The sequence below is a fragment of the Ceraceosorus guamensis genome (genome assembly GCF_003144195.1).
Source record: "Ceraceosorus guamensis strain MCA 4658 unplaced genomic scaffold IE81scaffold_3, whole genome shotgun sequence".
Taxonomy (NCBI): domain Eukaryota; kingdom Fungi; phylum Basidiomycota; class Exobasidiomycetes; order Ceraceosorales; family Ceraceosoraceae; genus Ceraceosorus; species Ceraceosorus guamensis.
The window spans coordinates 430,555-443,568 of record NW_020289998.1 but is presented as its reverse complement, the minus strand read 5'-3'; the positions used below and the strand labels follow the sequence as shown (position 1 = coordinate 443,568).

Here is a 13,014-nt window from a genome sequence, read left to right as displayed (position 1 = left end):
ACGAGAGCACGCTCATCGAGCCTTCGTGAGAGGATTGCACTCGTGTCGTTTAATATGCCCCACCCACTTCGCTTCCTCTCATGTGATTTGAGTCGGTACCACATCCCACACAGGCCAGTCCTTCTGCCAGTCTACGGTTGAGCCTCTAGATCCTCAACCGCATTTCCTACTGAACAACCGGATCTCCTACCGTTCAGTCTGCTACGGCTACAGCGACGGCCTCTGCTAAGATGCCTCACGCGCAGGAAGATCAGACTGACGCCCAGCGTGTGGCCCAGGCCACTGTGATCTACTTAGAATGTCTGTTCAGTATCATGGTCGTGAGTTTTGGCTCAAGAGCATTGGCGCTGCGCCGCGTGTTGACACATTTCCAGCCCTCTCTTTCGATCATCAGTGGGACTGGCTGGCGAGCTTGCCTACGGAGTGGCACCTGGTCTGGTTGCCAGTCACAAAAAGTCTGAGAGCGACGGAAAAGGATGCCGCCTCTCGAGCACCACTTCAGGTCAAATTACTCAGGAGCGCATCGCTGCTGTGCTTTGTCGTGGTGCGCTACCTTGCTTTGATCGAGTTCGCGCTATTCGTTTGGGCAGTCAACGTCGTCTGGACCTACGATGAATGCGCACGCATCCAGCATTTCTTCCCTTACGCTAGTGGACTAGTGGCACTGGCTGCGAACGGCATCATGTGCCTCCGCGTCATGGCCATCTGGAGTCGAGACAGGCTCGTTTCTATGTCGCTTGGAGGCATGCTCGTCGTCGTTGTCGCCCTCGTCCTTTGGGGCTGTCAATGTGAGCTACAATCGCGTCTCAGGGTATGCGATTCGCGGTGTCGCTCATGTTTTTCAATCTGCTCTGTTCCAGACACATCGCCACCCGAAGGCATCACCGCGTGCATACCAACGCCGACATCGACTCATCTCAATGTCCTCTATCTCGCGCCAATGGTCTACGACTTTATCATCTTGGTTCTCACTCTGACGCGGGCCATCATGCTCAACCGATCTGGTCTCATCGGGCCACTGCTCCGCACCATCGTCAGAGATGGCATACTATACTTTTTCGCGGGTGCGTCGCTTCGCGCTGGTCTCGGTCATTCTGCTTTGCCACCGCTCACCGGTCTCTCTTCGTTCATCTGCAGTCTTCACGTGTAACCTTCTTGCCGTTGTTTTCGAATTGCAGACGGCGCAACCCTTGCTTCGACCCATCAATGCATCCCTCGCAACGATTGGAACCGTGAGTCGTTTGACCACATTGTGCCAATGTTCGGACGCGGCACTAATGATCGCGACACACTGCCTTGCAGTCCATCTTCTGTTCCAAGATTTTCTTCGCCCTCAAGCGCGCCACCAGTGCGCAGATCAAGCGAAATCAAAGCCAAAGTCTGCCCAGCTCTGGCCCTTACCCGCTCAATGCCATTCCGGTGAATACCTCGTCATATTGGGCGCACAGCCCTTCGGATCAAAAGCCAGTAAGGCAGAACTCTTTTGGAAGCGAGAACTACGCGCTTCGCCAGGACGCCTTTGATCTCTCTTCGAGGATCGAAGACCAGCACATTCGGTCCGCGCCTCAAGCTCGACGCAAGGACGCCTTGCCCAGGCCGGCCACGGTACAGCGAAGGCAAGATGTGGACGGCGTGGTGCATCGGGCTCCTTTCGCAAACTCGACGACACCTGAACGCGTCACCTTCGACGGCCACAATAGAGCTCAAAGCGTTCCGCCAGCTGCTATCACTTCGAGCGATGACGAATACTACTCGTCTGGCGTGCGCGTCGACACGGAAAGAGTCGAAGTGGTTACGTGAGTCCAGTTCAATGTGCGTCGTGGAAGCAGATGCTGACAATTTGCTGTAATGTGCATCTTCTCAGAGCTTCGAGTGGCGGTGAAATCGCGCGAGAGCGTTCCGTTTCGCCTGGCAATTCCTCGATTCTTTAAGCCGAGGCCACTCCTCTGTTTATATACCTCGGATGCTGCCGTGATGGACCGCTTCTGCATATGCTTTACGCATGCCCTTGCTTGCTTGCTCTCTCGTCGTTCGTGTAAAGTACTTCTCTCGCACTCTGCTACAGTCAATGCTCGCGTTCAATGTCATTTCCCGTCTGCATCGTTCACCCTGGAATCTACGAGACGGATCCGCGCGTGTGTGTGCACACCAAGGATCACGATGCGCCATTGCGCTCTCTTTGCGCACAGCTTAGTGAGATGGGCAAGGAATTGCATTGCGTGGGGACATCAGAGATAGATGAATGGAAATACAAGTCAAAAGTCCGTGGCAAGTGAGTTGATCGTGAGGAGCGTGCTGCTATTGTAGGGGCATGAGCGGCCTCCAAAGAGAGTGCTCGTGTCGGCGCTCGATCCGCGTCGGGCCACAAGCTCGCGTTGGGCGACAGCGGCACGCCTAAGGCCTGCCGATGGAGAAGTGGCCGGTCGGTTGTCCCTTGGCAACAGCACCGCCGACGACGATGCGTTGAAGAGCAGGATCAGCGCTGCTTCCGGGCTGGACAGTGTAGTCGTACTCGTTCTTGCCGCTGTCTACTTGGCCAGGGACAAAGCCGATGTAGTGACCGTTCGCAGAAGAAGCAAAGGTCTGGAAGAGCTGACTGCTGTCCTCGGAGTACGAGCATGTGGAGAGCTCAAAGGCCTTCTTGGGAGTGTTTTCTCCTTGATAGTCTGCCTTTTCGACGATGCGAACGCACTTGTCGCCTGATCGAATCTGTCCGTAGTGAGAGTCTGCGCTCTGACGGCCTTTGGTGCCCATGAAGGTGCTCGGGCAGTCGTAAAAGTCAAACTTGGGCGCGACTTGACCGTTGTTCTTGTTGCCGATCAGGTATCGCACATTGCCCTGAGACAGGGTGATGCTGTCCACCTCGCCGCTGGTCTGGTCCAGGTAGAGCTGGCCAGAGTAGCTAGGCTTGGCAGCGCACTTGACGGTGCCGACTATCTGTGTGGATGCGCCCTCTGGAGAAGGCATGGGAGCTGCGAGAGTGGAAGCGGCGCAAACGAGCGCGACAAAGGCAGTGAAGCGGAACATGATCGATGGATAGTTGTTTTTTGAGACTGGGATGAAAAGACGCCAAGAGATGCTGGGAGCTGGAGGTTCTTTGAGGGCTGAGAAGGTCTACAAGCTGGATGAGGAACGGAAGACACGATGATGGCCCCAAAAGACTCCCCTCTTATACCTTCCGACCTCGGCGTCCCCAACTCCACAGCCCAACGCCAGACACAGCCCCATCGAGAGACGAGACGATGACGCAGGTGATGTTCTGAAACATCTTCGAACAAGAAAGCATCCTTCTTCGCGCGGTATGCCGATGAACAAGCTGCGAAATGTCTGGTCGCTGTCAAGCCGGTCGTCGCGAAAGGAGCGGAAGCTATCATGCGAGCTCGCAGCAGCACCTTCGTCGTTGGATCTCGACGGCTGAGGCGCGGGGTACCCATGCATCGTTGCTGCGACTTTGTCTTAGCGCGCGCATGGGGATAGGCGGTCCCCCGCGCGGCGCTTAATTTGATGCTCGGCGCACCAAACAGCAATCTGAATCGTGAATCGGATACAATGCGCCGTGCGTCGGAGAACCGGCGTCGGCACCTGTTGGCGTCAGCAAGGCGGTGATGGTTGGTCTACCTCAATTAAGCCTGTCATGAGGATCAATCGCGGATTGGTGTATATGTTCGATCTTGACTCGACTCAATTGATCCTGACTTCACGATGCAAATAAACTCTGACTGGTGACTTGAGCAAGGCTGACACGATTCAAGACTCTTGACTCACACTGGCTTCGAACATGCGCGAAGCGTGACCGGTCTGCATGGGTTCTTGTGACGTCAATCGTTTCACGATTCGAGATACTTACACAAATTTGGCGGCGCTAGTAGTCACGAAGAGGGGTCATACCTCTTCGGGACTGTGACTGTCCTACCCTGCGATGCTTGGCAGAGCTAATGATGCTGTACGTGGCGGTCGCTCGTGCCTCGTCGACAATGCAAAACAATCAAGAATCACAATGTGGACATTCCTACACCAAACGTCACAAGTCCGCGACTCCCCTGCAATCTTGAATGTAGCTAAATAAGCTTTACTGGACAGCATCTCGGCGACCACGTGCAGTGCATACTCCTCGCCATCACTGGCAGCGCCGGCGCCGACATCGCGCCAATCTCGCTATTCAAAGTTCGGAGACACTCGTGACTCTACGATTCGGGTCCAAAAGAGGATTCTGCCCAATCGCTTGGATGCCCGCATTCTGGATCGCGGCTCGTCTTCAGTCAAAGTGATGCGGTAGCAGGTGGTACCGTTGTGTGTATGCAAAGGTGTCTGCCGGTCACGTGCCAAGGTGAGCAGAGGAAACCACATGACCGAGGTTGCACCGGGCGATTAGCGCCGCCAAGGCGCCAGATAGAGCCAACAAAGCTGATCGACAGCATTTGCCTATCTACCTGCCCCAACGCAGCTCGATTCGCCATGAATTGGCTTTTTGCTCGATGATGTCGTGGAAGTGCGATCAGATGATTATGGTGCTGGCGACCTCTTCGGTGGTCATCGCAGAGGTGCTTCTCTGAGCACTCGACGAACAACTTAATCGGTTTTCCTTGCTCAATGCAAAGCCAGCCGACGGTTGTGTCGGGCGGAAGCGGAAAGCGGGAAGAGAAGGGTGGAGTAGACAGGCGCGCAACGTCTTCCACGTGCATGCAAGACAGACTTTTCGAAGCGAGCAAGCGACTCACCTCCACCCCTGCTGCTTGCGCATCTCCCGCGGTGCCCGGCCGCAGAGATGCGCATGCACGCGACGGCCGTGCATTTTTGGGCGCGGGTCTGCGCGAGGGCTCAAGTCGCGTAGAGTCGGCGTGAGCGCTGCTGCATGGTCTTGCCTGCTGCAGCGAGCGCTGGCTGCACCAAGGGCCGTCCGTGTCCTGCTGGGTAAGGGGCACATGGCCTGCACCACGCGGATCTTGAATGCAAGCGTCCTCGTCGGGAGCGCCGCTCGGACCTTTTGGGGGAGGAGCTATAGGGAATGCGATGGAAGTTCGCGCGAGGGCAGTTGGGCAGAGGTAGACGGTGAGGGGTGCAAATAGCTGCTGCAGAAGGCCGAGGCGATATGCAAACGACATCATCGATATGGATGCTACAAATTTCGATCAGGCGAGGTCGAGAAGAGCAACAAACGATTAGGCACTTGCATGTGTAAGCCTAGCATACATCCACCACCACTTAGACTTTGAAGTCGGACAAGCCAAAAAGCACCTTCGACTCTCTTACACTCAGCCACACTCTCTCACATCACACACCGCTCAGACCACAGTCATCATCATGTCCGGAGCACTCTCAGTCGTTCCCGCAGGCGTCGTCGACGGCAAGGACGTCTACAAGCTCTTCGACTACTGCCGGGAGCACAAGTTCGCCATCCCTGCCTTCAACATTACTTCCAGCTCCACTGCCAACGCAGCTTTGGAGGCCGCTCGCGATGCCAAGAGCCCACTGATCCTACAAGTCAGCCAAGGTGGTGCTGCTTACTTTGCCGGCAAAGGTTTGCCCAACGACAAGCAGCAGGCTTCCATCGCTGGTGCCGTCGCTGCTGCCAACCACGTTCGAAGTGTCGCCCACCTGTACGGCGTCCCAGTGGTGCTCCACTCTGACCATTGCGCCAAGAAGCTCTTGCCGTGGTTCGATGGTGAGTGTATTGCTTTGCAAAGAGCCCTCGTAAGCCGTGTACACCGCTGAGCAAATAACGACGCAACATACCTCAAGGCATGCTCGACGCTGACGAGGCATACTTCAAGAAGGAGGGCAAGCCTCTTTTCTCGTGAGTCATAATATTTGTCACTTTTACTGGCCGCGCGAGCGCTGCTGAACTCCAATCACTATGCTTTGCCATCCTGTCTGCAGTTCTCACATGCTTGACTTGTCCGAGGAGCCCAAGGAGGAGAACATTGCAACCTGCAAGAAGTACCTTGCACGCATGGCCAAGATCGGTGTTTGGCTCGAGATGGAGATCGGCATTACTGGTGGAGAGGAGGATGGTGTGAACAACGAGGGCGTGGACAACGCTGCTCTCTACACCCAGCCAGAGGATATCTGGGACATCTACCGCGAGTTCTCCGAGATCACCCCCAACTTCTCGATCGCTGCTGGCTTTGGTAACGTTCACGTGAGTTTTGCGGGGACGCGAGCGACAGGGATCTTTCGCCAGGCTTCGCTGAGGCGCTGACCACATTCGAATGATGGGTCACCAGGGTGTCTACAAGCCCGGAAACGTGTCTCTCAAGCCAGAGCTTCTGGCCAAGCACCAAGCCTACGTGCGCGAGCAACTCAAGACCGACAAGGAGCTTCCAGTGTGAGTCTCGAGTACCCCGCCGCGCGATGCCCTTTGCCGGCATAGGTACTGACGCATCCTACGCCTCACTGCTTTGCACAGCTTCCTTGTGTTCCACGGTGGTTCCGGCTCTGAGAAGCACGAGATCACGACAGCCGTCAAGAATGGTGTTGTCAAGATGAACGTGGACACCGACACTCAATTCGCTGTGAGTGACGTTCGAGGGTAAACTCGGGAATGAGAGTGTACATGAGCGTCTTGAAAGGCCATCTGACATACTTCGCTGGACCTGCCTGCAGTACCTCGAGGGTATCAGAGACTTTGTGTTGAACAAGAAGGACTACTTGATGACCCAGGTTGGCAATCCCGAGGGCAAGTGAGTATGGTATGACGAGCTCCGCATTCGATCGCTTTACCCCAGTCGGAACACTCACGCGCATTTCATTAATGCACTGCAGGGACAAGCCCAACAAAAAGCAATACGACCCCCGCGTTTGGGTCCGCGAGGGAGAAAAGACAATGTCGAAGCGCTGCACGATCGCCTTCGAGGACTTGCTCTCTGCTGGAAAGCTCTAGGCACTACGCAAGCGTTCTTTCGCGGACCTCTCATCCTGTCTGCTGAAACATGAAAATTACAAAGCTCTGTGTGCAAGCTAGATAATTACAGTATCGCGCAATCGATTAAGAACAGGATTTCCATAGCGAAAGCGGGCTCGGTAGCGTGGCGCTCGCGTTACACCCAGGCGCGCGGTCTCATTTGATTCGGAGTGCTCACCGAAAGCAGCACACTCTACTAACGGCCCACATTGAACCTGTGTCCTAACACATTGAGGGCGGATGCATTTTGCGTGAACAATTAGAGGATGCGATTGGCAAAAGGTGCCTTCGACTATGGGTCCTCTACTTGCGGCGAGGGGAGTATTGCACGCAGCGCAAGGCAGATGATCGAAGCGGACGCGCATGCTCAGCCAAAGACTCGCAGACCTGCCAAGTCGACATGATCCAAGGTGTGCTCTTTGCTTGATGTCTGCCCCTCGCTGCTTGCTCCACTATGGGCGGATAGAGTCCCATGAGCAGCAGAGAGCTGAGCCAGCAATCTGGCCCTCTGCTCGTCGGTCCAAGTCTCGTTGGGTATGGGCGGCATAAAGTTGGCAATCTTGTCGTGCACTTCGTATTTGAGCCTTCTACCTTTTGACGCTCTGGTATCTACGGCTCGTTTGGGCCCTTTGGAACGTATTGTGAGGCCCATCAGGCCATCTGAACCCGCCGCGCCTTCTCCTTTGCTGTCGAGCAGCTCTCGCAGCAACGAGGAGTAGAAGTCGGTATCGTCGAAAACGTTCTCGTCGGGCTCATCGGAGTACGCAGCGGCGGCAACCCCTTCTTCTCCAAGCCTGTCTGCTCCTCGCCACACCCTCGTCCGTTTCAGCAGCCTCTCCATACTCTCCGGCTGCGCTAAAGAGGAGCGAACCTGCTCGCCCGCTGCTCTGTTCACTGCTTTTAATTCCCTGCTGGACCCAGAGGGTCCGCTGGTGCTCCAAGCATCCAGAACCTCACAGGTCTTGTCCGCAGTGACGCGGTGCAGTGATAGGAAGGCAGAGATGGACTGATCAATGTCCTCGTCTCGCACAGCTTCTCCTGATGCCGGACGCTTTCCTAACACGCTTGACGCTTGATGGAACGCTGCAGCGACTTGGCTATCCGAAGCTTGGGCGATCGCAGCACGCTTGGAGAAGATCGACGCGTTAAGCTGGGCCAGATCTGACTGTAAAGATTTGTACGAGGCAGCGCACTCGGGATCCGTTTGGATTTGTGAGAGTGCGTTGACCTATATGAGAGGGTGCTGGAATGTCAGTTCCGGGCCGCTTATGAGTCCAGAAACGGAGCAATGAAGCTGCACTCACATCTCTGCAGAGTGCCACAGATTCCGTCAAGAAGCTATGAAACTGGATGCGCGCCCTCAACGATGCCTCCCACTGCCTGTACTGCTCCTTGACAGCTCTACCTCTCTGTGCATCGTCCGCAGTCTGAGCTTGTAAGCGAGACATGAGCTCGGAGTCTGCTTGCGCTGCGGCTGCAAGCGTATTGCCACCTTCGCCCCAGTCAGCCTCGCTGCTCTTGTATTGAGTATCCTTGGTGAACCTTACTCGTGAAGGTGCGGCGGAAGATGACGCAGGTGGTATTGCCGCTGACTCGTCAGCGCTGCTTCCTGCAGGAAGAGCAGCTCCCGCAGCTTCGTCCGACTCATCGCTGCCAAGGTCTTCATCCGACGCTGATCCTGAAAGCCCGCTGGCTTCTTCTGCATCATCGTCGCCTTCTTCCTCGCTGCCGCTAGCCTCGTCAAATGCCTGGCTGGCGCTGACAGTCCTGCCCGCATACTTGCTCCCAGAGAGCATTCCGCTCTCGTCCATCTGGGTCCTGCGCCTTGAAGAGGGTCCCACATCGACATAGTGAGACTTGTCTGCCCGATTCGACTTGCCGACATCTAGACCGTCATCTTCTATGTCTTCATCGTCGCTTGCATCAGACTCGTTGTCGGAAGCAGAGTGGTATGAAGTGGAAGGACCGAGTTGCGCGCTGCGCTTGCCTGTCGACCCGGTCGAGGGCGATGGATCGGAGAGCTGGGCAAGCGTGTTACTGAGTGAGGAAGGCATGGCAGGAGTGTAGAAGCAGAAGGATGGCCATCACCAGAATCACAGTGTTCGATGATATGTGCAGAGTGCAAGGTGACAAGACACCCACGACTCACTCACTCATTCAGATCAGACCTGACCTCTTCTCGCTCGCGGCTCGTCCAGAGATCTTCAAGTCGCGGACGGAACTCTCAAGATGAAATTCACAAATTTTGAATTCGAGATTTGCATTTGTGATTGATTCTTTATTCGCCTTGAACGGAGCGCTCCGACTCAAATTCAGGACCCGTCAAGACTCTTTGACTTTGATCAGCTTTTTCGTGCTCGACAAAATTTCTGAGCACGTGATGACAAGCGAGGCACGTGATGCCCCTTCCACCCCCGTGAGACTTGACTCTTGACTCATCTAGATTTTTTACTCTTCAGGATCTCTCCCGGCTCGCCTTCAGAGAGAAGGGATTGCAATCGGACTGTTGGGTATATCGAATCTGCATGGCGCCAGGAGGCCCACCAAGAAATCGGCGTCACTCGACAAGACTGAATCGGTTGACCTCACCAGCATGCATCGCTACCGCTGCCAACGTTGCTCAAGAAGAGCTCAATGCGGGAGGGTTGCGCCCGGTTAGCTGGAGGATAACTCGTCTGACTCCTGTACGTGCACGCGTCGAGCGGAGCGCGCAAGACTCGCGCGCAGCCACAGCACTCGATCGCGCTGCATGCATGGCAGCCGCGGTAGCACCGCCCCAGCCGTGAGCTGTGCTTGCTGCTGATGCATGATGTATGCCTGCCTATACTCCCGCTCTGCCTCTTGACTCACGACTGTTGAGACGATGATATCGCACGACCGCACCCACATGATGCTGCCTGAGATGGGCGCAGCGATTCTCGGGCCTGCTGCTTGGAAATCAAGCGATCTCGGACTTCTGGGGGCAACTTATCGCGATCCGCGCTAGCTTGCCTCTGTGCCTGCTGTGACCAAGCCTCACCAAAGTGTCAGTCAGAGTGAAATTCTCATGCATTCGTGATCCCGCCCTGAAGCACGTACCACTCCGATGACCGCGATGCATAAGCGACCCCGCCGCCACGCATCACCTCGAACAAGCGTGTGAGCAGTCGAGAGTGTGAGTCTTTTGCCGATCGAGTTGCCTCGTCCAAGAGCATCAAGAATCACTCGGATGAAAGAACGCAATCCGTGCGAAAAGTCCGCGGCTTGATCGAGTGGCCCTGCCTTATCTCCAAGCGCCTCCCCCCGCCTAGCTGTGTCGTGGCAACGCGCATCAGCTAGCCCTCGTCTTGACTGACCCGAGAATTGACTCGAAAAGGCTTGGCATGCCGTCATCGCTTCACTGGGTTGTTGGATCCGCCCTTGCTATTATGAGACAAGCGTCCGCGAACTGATCCGCGCAGGTCTTCTTTCATTCGTGATTTCATGTCGTGAGTCTTGCGTGGGCAGTATTCAAATTGTTCATAGTCACATCCATCACCAGTCGGAAGTCTGATTGCGAGTGTGAATCATAAAACCACATTTTTGAGTTTCAATCACAAAATGCGAATCGTGAATGTCGAATCACAGCAGCGAGACACGCACAGAGGATCGAGGCGCGGATGTTAGCCAAGTTCAGCCACGCGGTGTGAGTGGCTGCATGGCTGGCTGAGTTGGTCTGGCGTGACTGAGCGACTGCTGCTGCATGCATGCATACACTTCTCTGACTGCATGTACCGGTATACGTATGCAACACACGCGCGGGTCTGGCGCGGTACCGCTACGCGTGCCGCGGTGGTGTTGCGCGTTTGCTATATACAGTAGCTGCTGCTGCGAGAGTCACCACACGCGGCGCAGAGCATGCTGCAGAGCCTTTGCCGATGGGGGGAGACCCATGTGACGCGCGCGCGTTCATGCATGCAGCAGCCTCTCGCCGTTTAAGCCGAAGAAACAAGGCCAATCAGATTGACGCGTGCACGCTTCGCTCGCTCGATGTCGAGTTGAATTATGGATGAATTGACGGATCGAATGCTGCGCGAACTTACAACGAGATGTATGATTCGCTTGCTCTTCCAGCGCCGCCCCTTTGCCCTGCTGGTGCTATCGAAGCTGCTGCTTCTTCGATGTCGCACGCCGCCTGTCGCTTGCGAGGCCTCCATCTGCGTCTTCGCGGCAGCAGCAGCAGCAGCACTCATCGATCGCAACTTATTTGTGGAGTCAAGTCGCAAGGCAGGACCCTCGATCGCGCGCACGCATGAGGCACATGCAGACTCACAGCAGACTGCATCACGTTGTAATTCTCGATTACAATTCACGACAGCTTCCCTGCTTTCTGCCCTTCGGATAATTTTGAGCCCTGACTGTATCGGGCTCATGCGATTTGGGTGACTGCGCGTCGATCCTAAGCATTGGTCCTCTTCATCCGGACCAAGCAAGCATGCAAGCATGCAAGCACGCAAGCTTGCTGCTGCTGCTCCTCTTCTCCGGACCCCAAAACAGATACTTGCGCGTCCTCACCTCTTTTGTCTTCTTTTTGAATGACTCGACTCGACTCGACTCGACTCACATGCGACGTTCAGCTAGTCCAGACTGACTGCTCCCGACCGACCATTGCCAATCTGAGCATCGAGCACAAGCGCAGGCAATCGCGGGCAAAATTTTTAGGAACTTTTGAATCCTGAATCAAATGCGACCAGCAGCAGCATCAGCTAGCATGCACGACTGACTCGCAACAAACAGAACAGCTATAGGGTCGCAAGTCTTCGCGTCATCAACGTCGCATGTCTCATCCCATCTCTACCCCGCATACACACGCACGCCCCGGCCTCACTGCCTGATCGCACTTGCGCGCTCGCCCAGACATCATCACCACCACCCGCGGCTATCGCTCTGTTTGCCAAATTAAAGCACAGCACTGGCAAAACGAGAGCGGATCGATCGAGGGACTTGCGGCATCCTCCACACGGCGGGACTGGTCGCTTGTACATAAGCAGCAGTGGCAGCATCAAGCTGTGAGCTCCTGCTGCTGGTCGTCTCATCTCTGCTTGCGCCAATTGCACTCTGTTTAGTCGACTTGGCTCTGTGGCGCTGCCATTCTCCGCAACCCAGCACTGCGCACAGCTAACACGCACGCATACATCCGACTCCTAATTGACTCCGTCGTCCTCCTCGGTCACCATTCGCTGCTGACGATCGAAAGAGAGCATTCGCACACTAAAGGCTTCAGTCAACCCACTCAAATCGCCGCTCGACGCACGGATCTTGCAATTCGTCACCACGCTGAATCAGCACCACCAAGAAGACAGCGTTGAATCCCTACCCCAGCTGCCATCCACATTCACATTGCGGTGCCCTGGATTTGCAGTGCAGCAGTGCGATGCGATGGCAGTAGTGGACCCCGGTCCCATCGAGAAGAATCGTCATCAGAAGCGCGTTATCGTTTGGCATCGTGGGTGACGCCTTCAGATTCGCCACCCCATCCTTCTTTCCGCCCTGACAATCTCGCTATCTGGACAGGCGCAAGGAACCCGTGGCCATCACGCCATCTTTGAAATCGGTCGCCGCTCGCTAATAAAGTCTGCGCGCGCTTCGCAACATACGCCGTTGCTCGACATCCAGACTCGCCAAGAACAGCGACTCCGCAAAAGGGGAAAGCGTGTTGCCTAGCTGGTCGTCTAGCATTGCGCCTGAAGCCTTGAGCAGCTCCAATTGGTCACGCAATTACCATCTTCTTCGAGATCGACCGGCCTCTACAAAAATCAGCGGCCAAGTTGCCAGGTTGCAGGAGACAGGGCACCACGTGAAGCAGTCTCATCACCTCAAGTCGGACCTAGGCAGAGGCCACGGCAGACGGGAGCGGAATTGCAACCGATATTTGTTGCGGTCCCGTTGATTGACGGGACGAGTCGCACGCAGCCGGGCCGTCTGAAAGTGTGTTTACGTCACGATCTAGAGCTGGTACCGGCGCGCATACGCGGCTCCGTCACGTCGTGCTGCAATCGGCGACCAGTACTTTGGAGATAGGAGAGCTAAATTGCCTCTTACCTTGCCGGTGTGGGGAGGTGGCACTGAGGGCAGCGCGGTTCATTACCAGGGCT

General features: G+C 55.6%; 5 protein-coding genes across 5 annotated transcripts; 2 read left to right on the top strand and 3 right to left on the bottom strand.

Moving 5' to 3' along the window:
• Positions 1-230: 230 nt before the first annotated feature.
• Positions 231-1,523, top strand: IE81DRAFT_327748 (hypothetical protein; the record flags this gene model as incomplete). Its single annotated transcript, XM_025515085.1, has 6 exons — positions 231-320; positions 395-788; positions 861-1,064; positions 1,138-1,232; positions 1,303-1,419; positions 1,449-1,523. 6 exons carry the CDS (start codon positions 231-233, stop codon positions 1,521-1,523), a joined length of 975 nt encoding a protein of 324 aa, XP_025373072.1.
• A 672-nt stretch (positions 1,524-2,195) lies between these two features.
• Positions 2,196-3,443, bottom strand: IE81DRAFT_319754 (hypothetical protein). The gene has a single exon (XM_025512819.1). It carries the CDS (start codon positions 3,025-3,027, stop codon positions 2,395-2,397), a length of 633 nt encoding a protein of 210 aa, XP_025373071.1. The 5' UTR covers positions 3,028-3,443; the 3' UTR covers positions 2,196-2,394.
• A 1,472-nt stretch (positions 3,444-4,915) lies between these two features.
• On the top strand, positions 4,916-7,019 carry IE81DRAFT_363737 (hypothetical protein). Its single transcript, XM_025516803.1, has 7 exons — positions 4,916-5,662; positions 5,740-5,794; positions 5,878-6,139; positions 6,225-6,325; positions 6,407-6,512; positions 6,604-6,681; positions 6,766-7,019. Exons 1-7 carry the CDS (start codon positions 5,302-5,304, stop codon positions 6,931-6,933), a joined length of 1,131 nt encoding a protein of 376 aa, XP_025373070.1. The 5' UTR covers positions 4,916-5,301; the 3' UTR covers positions 6,934-7,019.
• Positions 7,007-9,110, bottom strand: IE81DRAFT_130451 (TRAUB-domain-containing protein). The gene is made up of 3 exons (XM_025510264.1): positions 9,051-9,110; positions 8,206-8,938; positions 7,007-8,129 (listed from the first exon to the last, which is right to left on the bottom strand). Exons 1-3 carry the CDS (start codon positions 9,056-9,058, stop codon positions 7,269-7,271), a joined length of 1,602 nt encoding a protein of 533 aa, XP_025373069.1. The 5' UTR covers positions 9,059-9,110; the 3' UTR covers positions 7,007-7,268.
• Positions 9,111-9,428: 318 nt separating this feature from the next.
• On the bottom strand, positions 9,429-10,429 carry IE81DRAFT_130207 (hypothetical protein). The gene is made up of 3 exons (XM_025510263.1): positions 9,980-10,429; positions 9,752-9,903; positions 9,429-9,531 (listed from the first exon to the last, which is right to left on the bottom strand). The coding sequence occupies exons 1-3, from the start codon at positions 10,271-10,273 to the stop codon at positions 9,522-9,524; spliced, it is 456 nt and encodes a 151-aa protein (XP_025373068.1). The 5' UTR covers positions 10,274-10,429; the 3' UTR covers positions 9,429-9,521.
• Between the last annotated feature and the right edge of the window lie 2,585 nt (positions 10,430-13,014).

Excerpts from the sequence above, each read along its gene's own strand:
- IE81DRAFT_319754 (XM_025512819.1), bottom strand. The coding sequence starts at position 3,027 with ATGTTCCGCTTCACTGCCTTTGTCGCGCTCGTTTGCGCCGCTTCCACT.
- IE81DRAFT_363737 (XM_025516803.1), top strand. The coding sequence starts at position 5,302 with ATGTCCGGAGCACTCTCAGTCGTTCCCGCAGGCGTCGTCGACGGCAAG. Across the intron at positions 5,795-5,877 it reads GAGGGCAAGCCTCTTTTCTC|TTCTCACATGCTTGACTTGT; the intron begins GTGAGTCATAAT and ends TCCTGTCTGCAG. Across the intron at positions 6,326-6,406 it reads ACCGACAAGGAGCTTCCAGT|CTTCCTTGTGTTCCACGGTG; the intron begins GTGAGTCTCGAG and ends TGCTTTGCACAG.
- IE81DRAFT_130451 (XM_025510264.1), bottom strand. Across the intron at positions 8,130-8,205 it reads CTGTGGCACTCTGCAGAGAT|GTCAACGCACTCTCACAAAT; the intron begins GTGAGTGCAGCT and ends CCTCTCATATAG.
- IE81DRAFT_130207 (XM_025510263.1), bottom strand. The coding sequence starts at position 10,273 with ATGACGGCATGCCAAGCCTTTTCGAGTCAATTCTCGGGTCAGTCAAGA. Across the intron at positions 9,904-9,979 it reads GCATCGCGGTCATCGGAGTG|CAGGCACAGAGGCAAGCTAG; the intron begins GTACGTGCTTCA and ends GCTTGGTCACAG.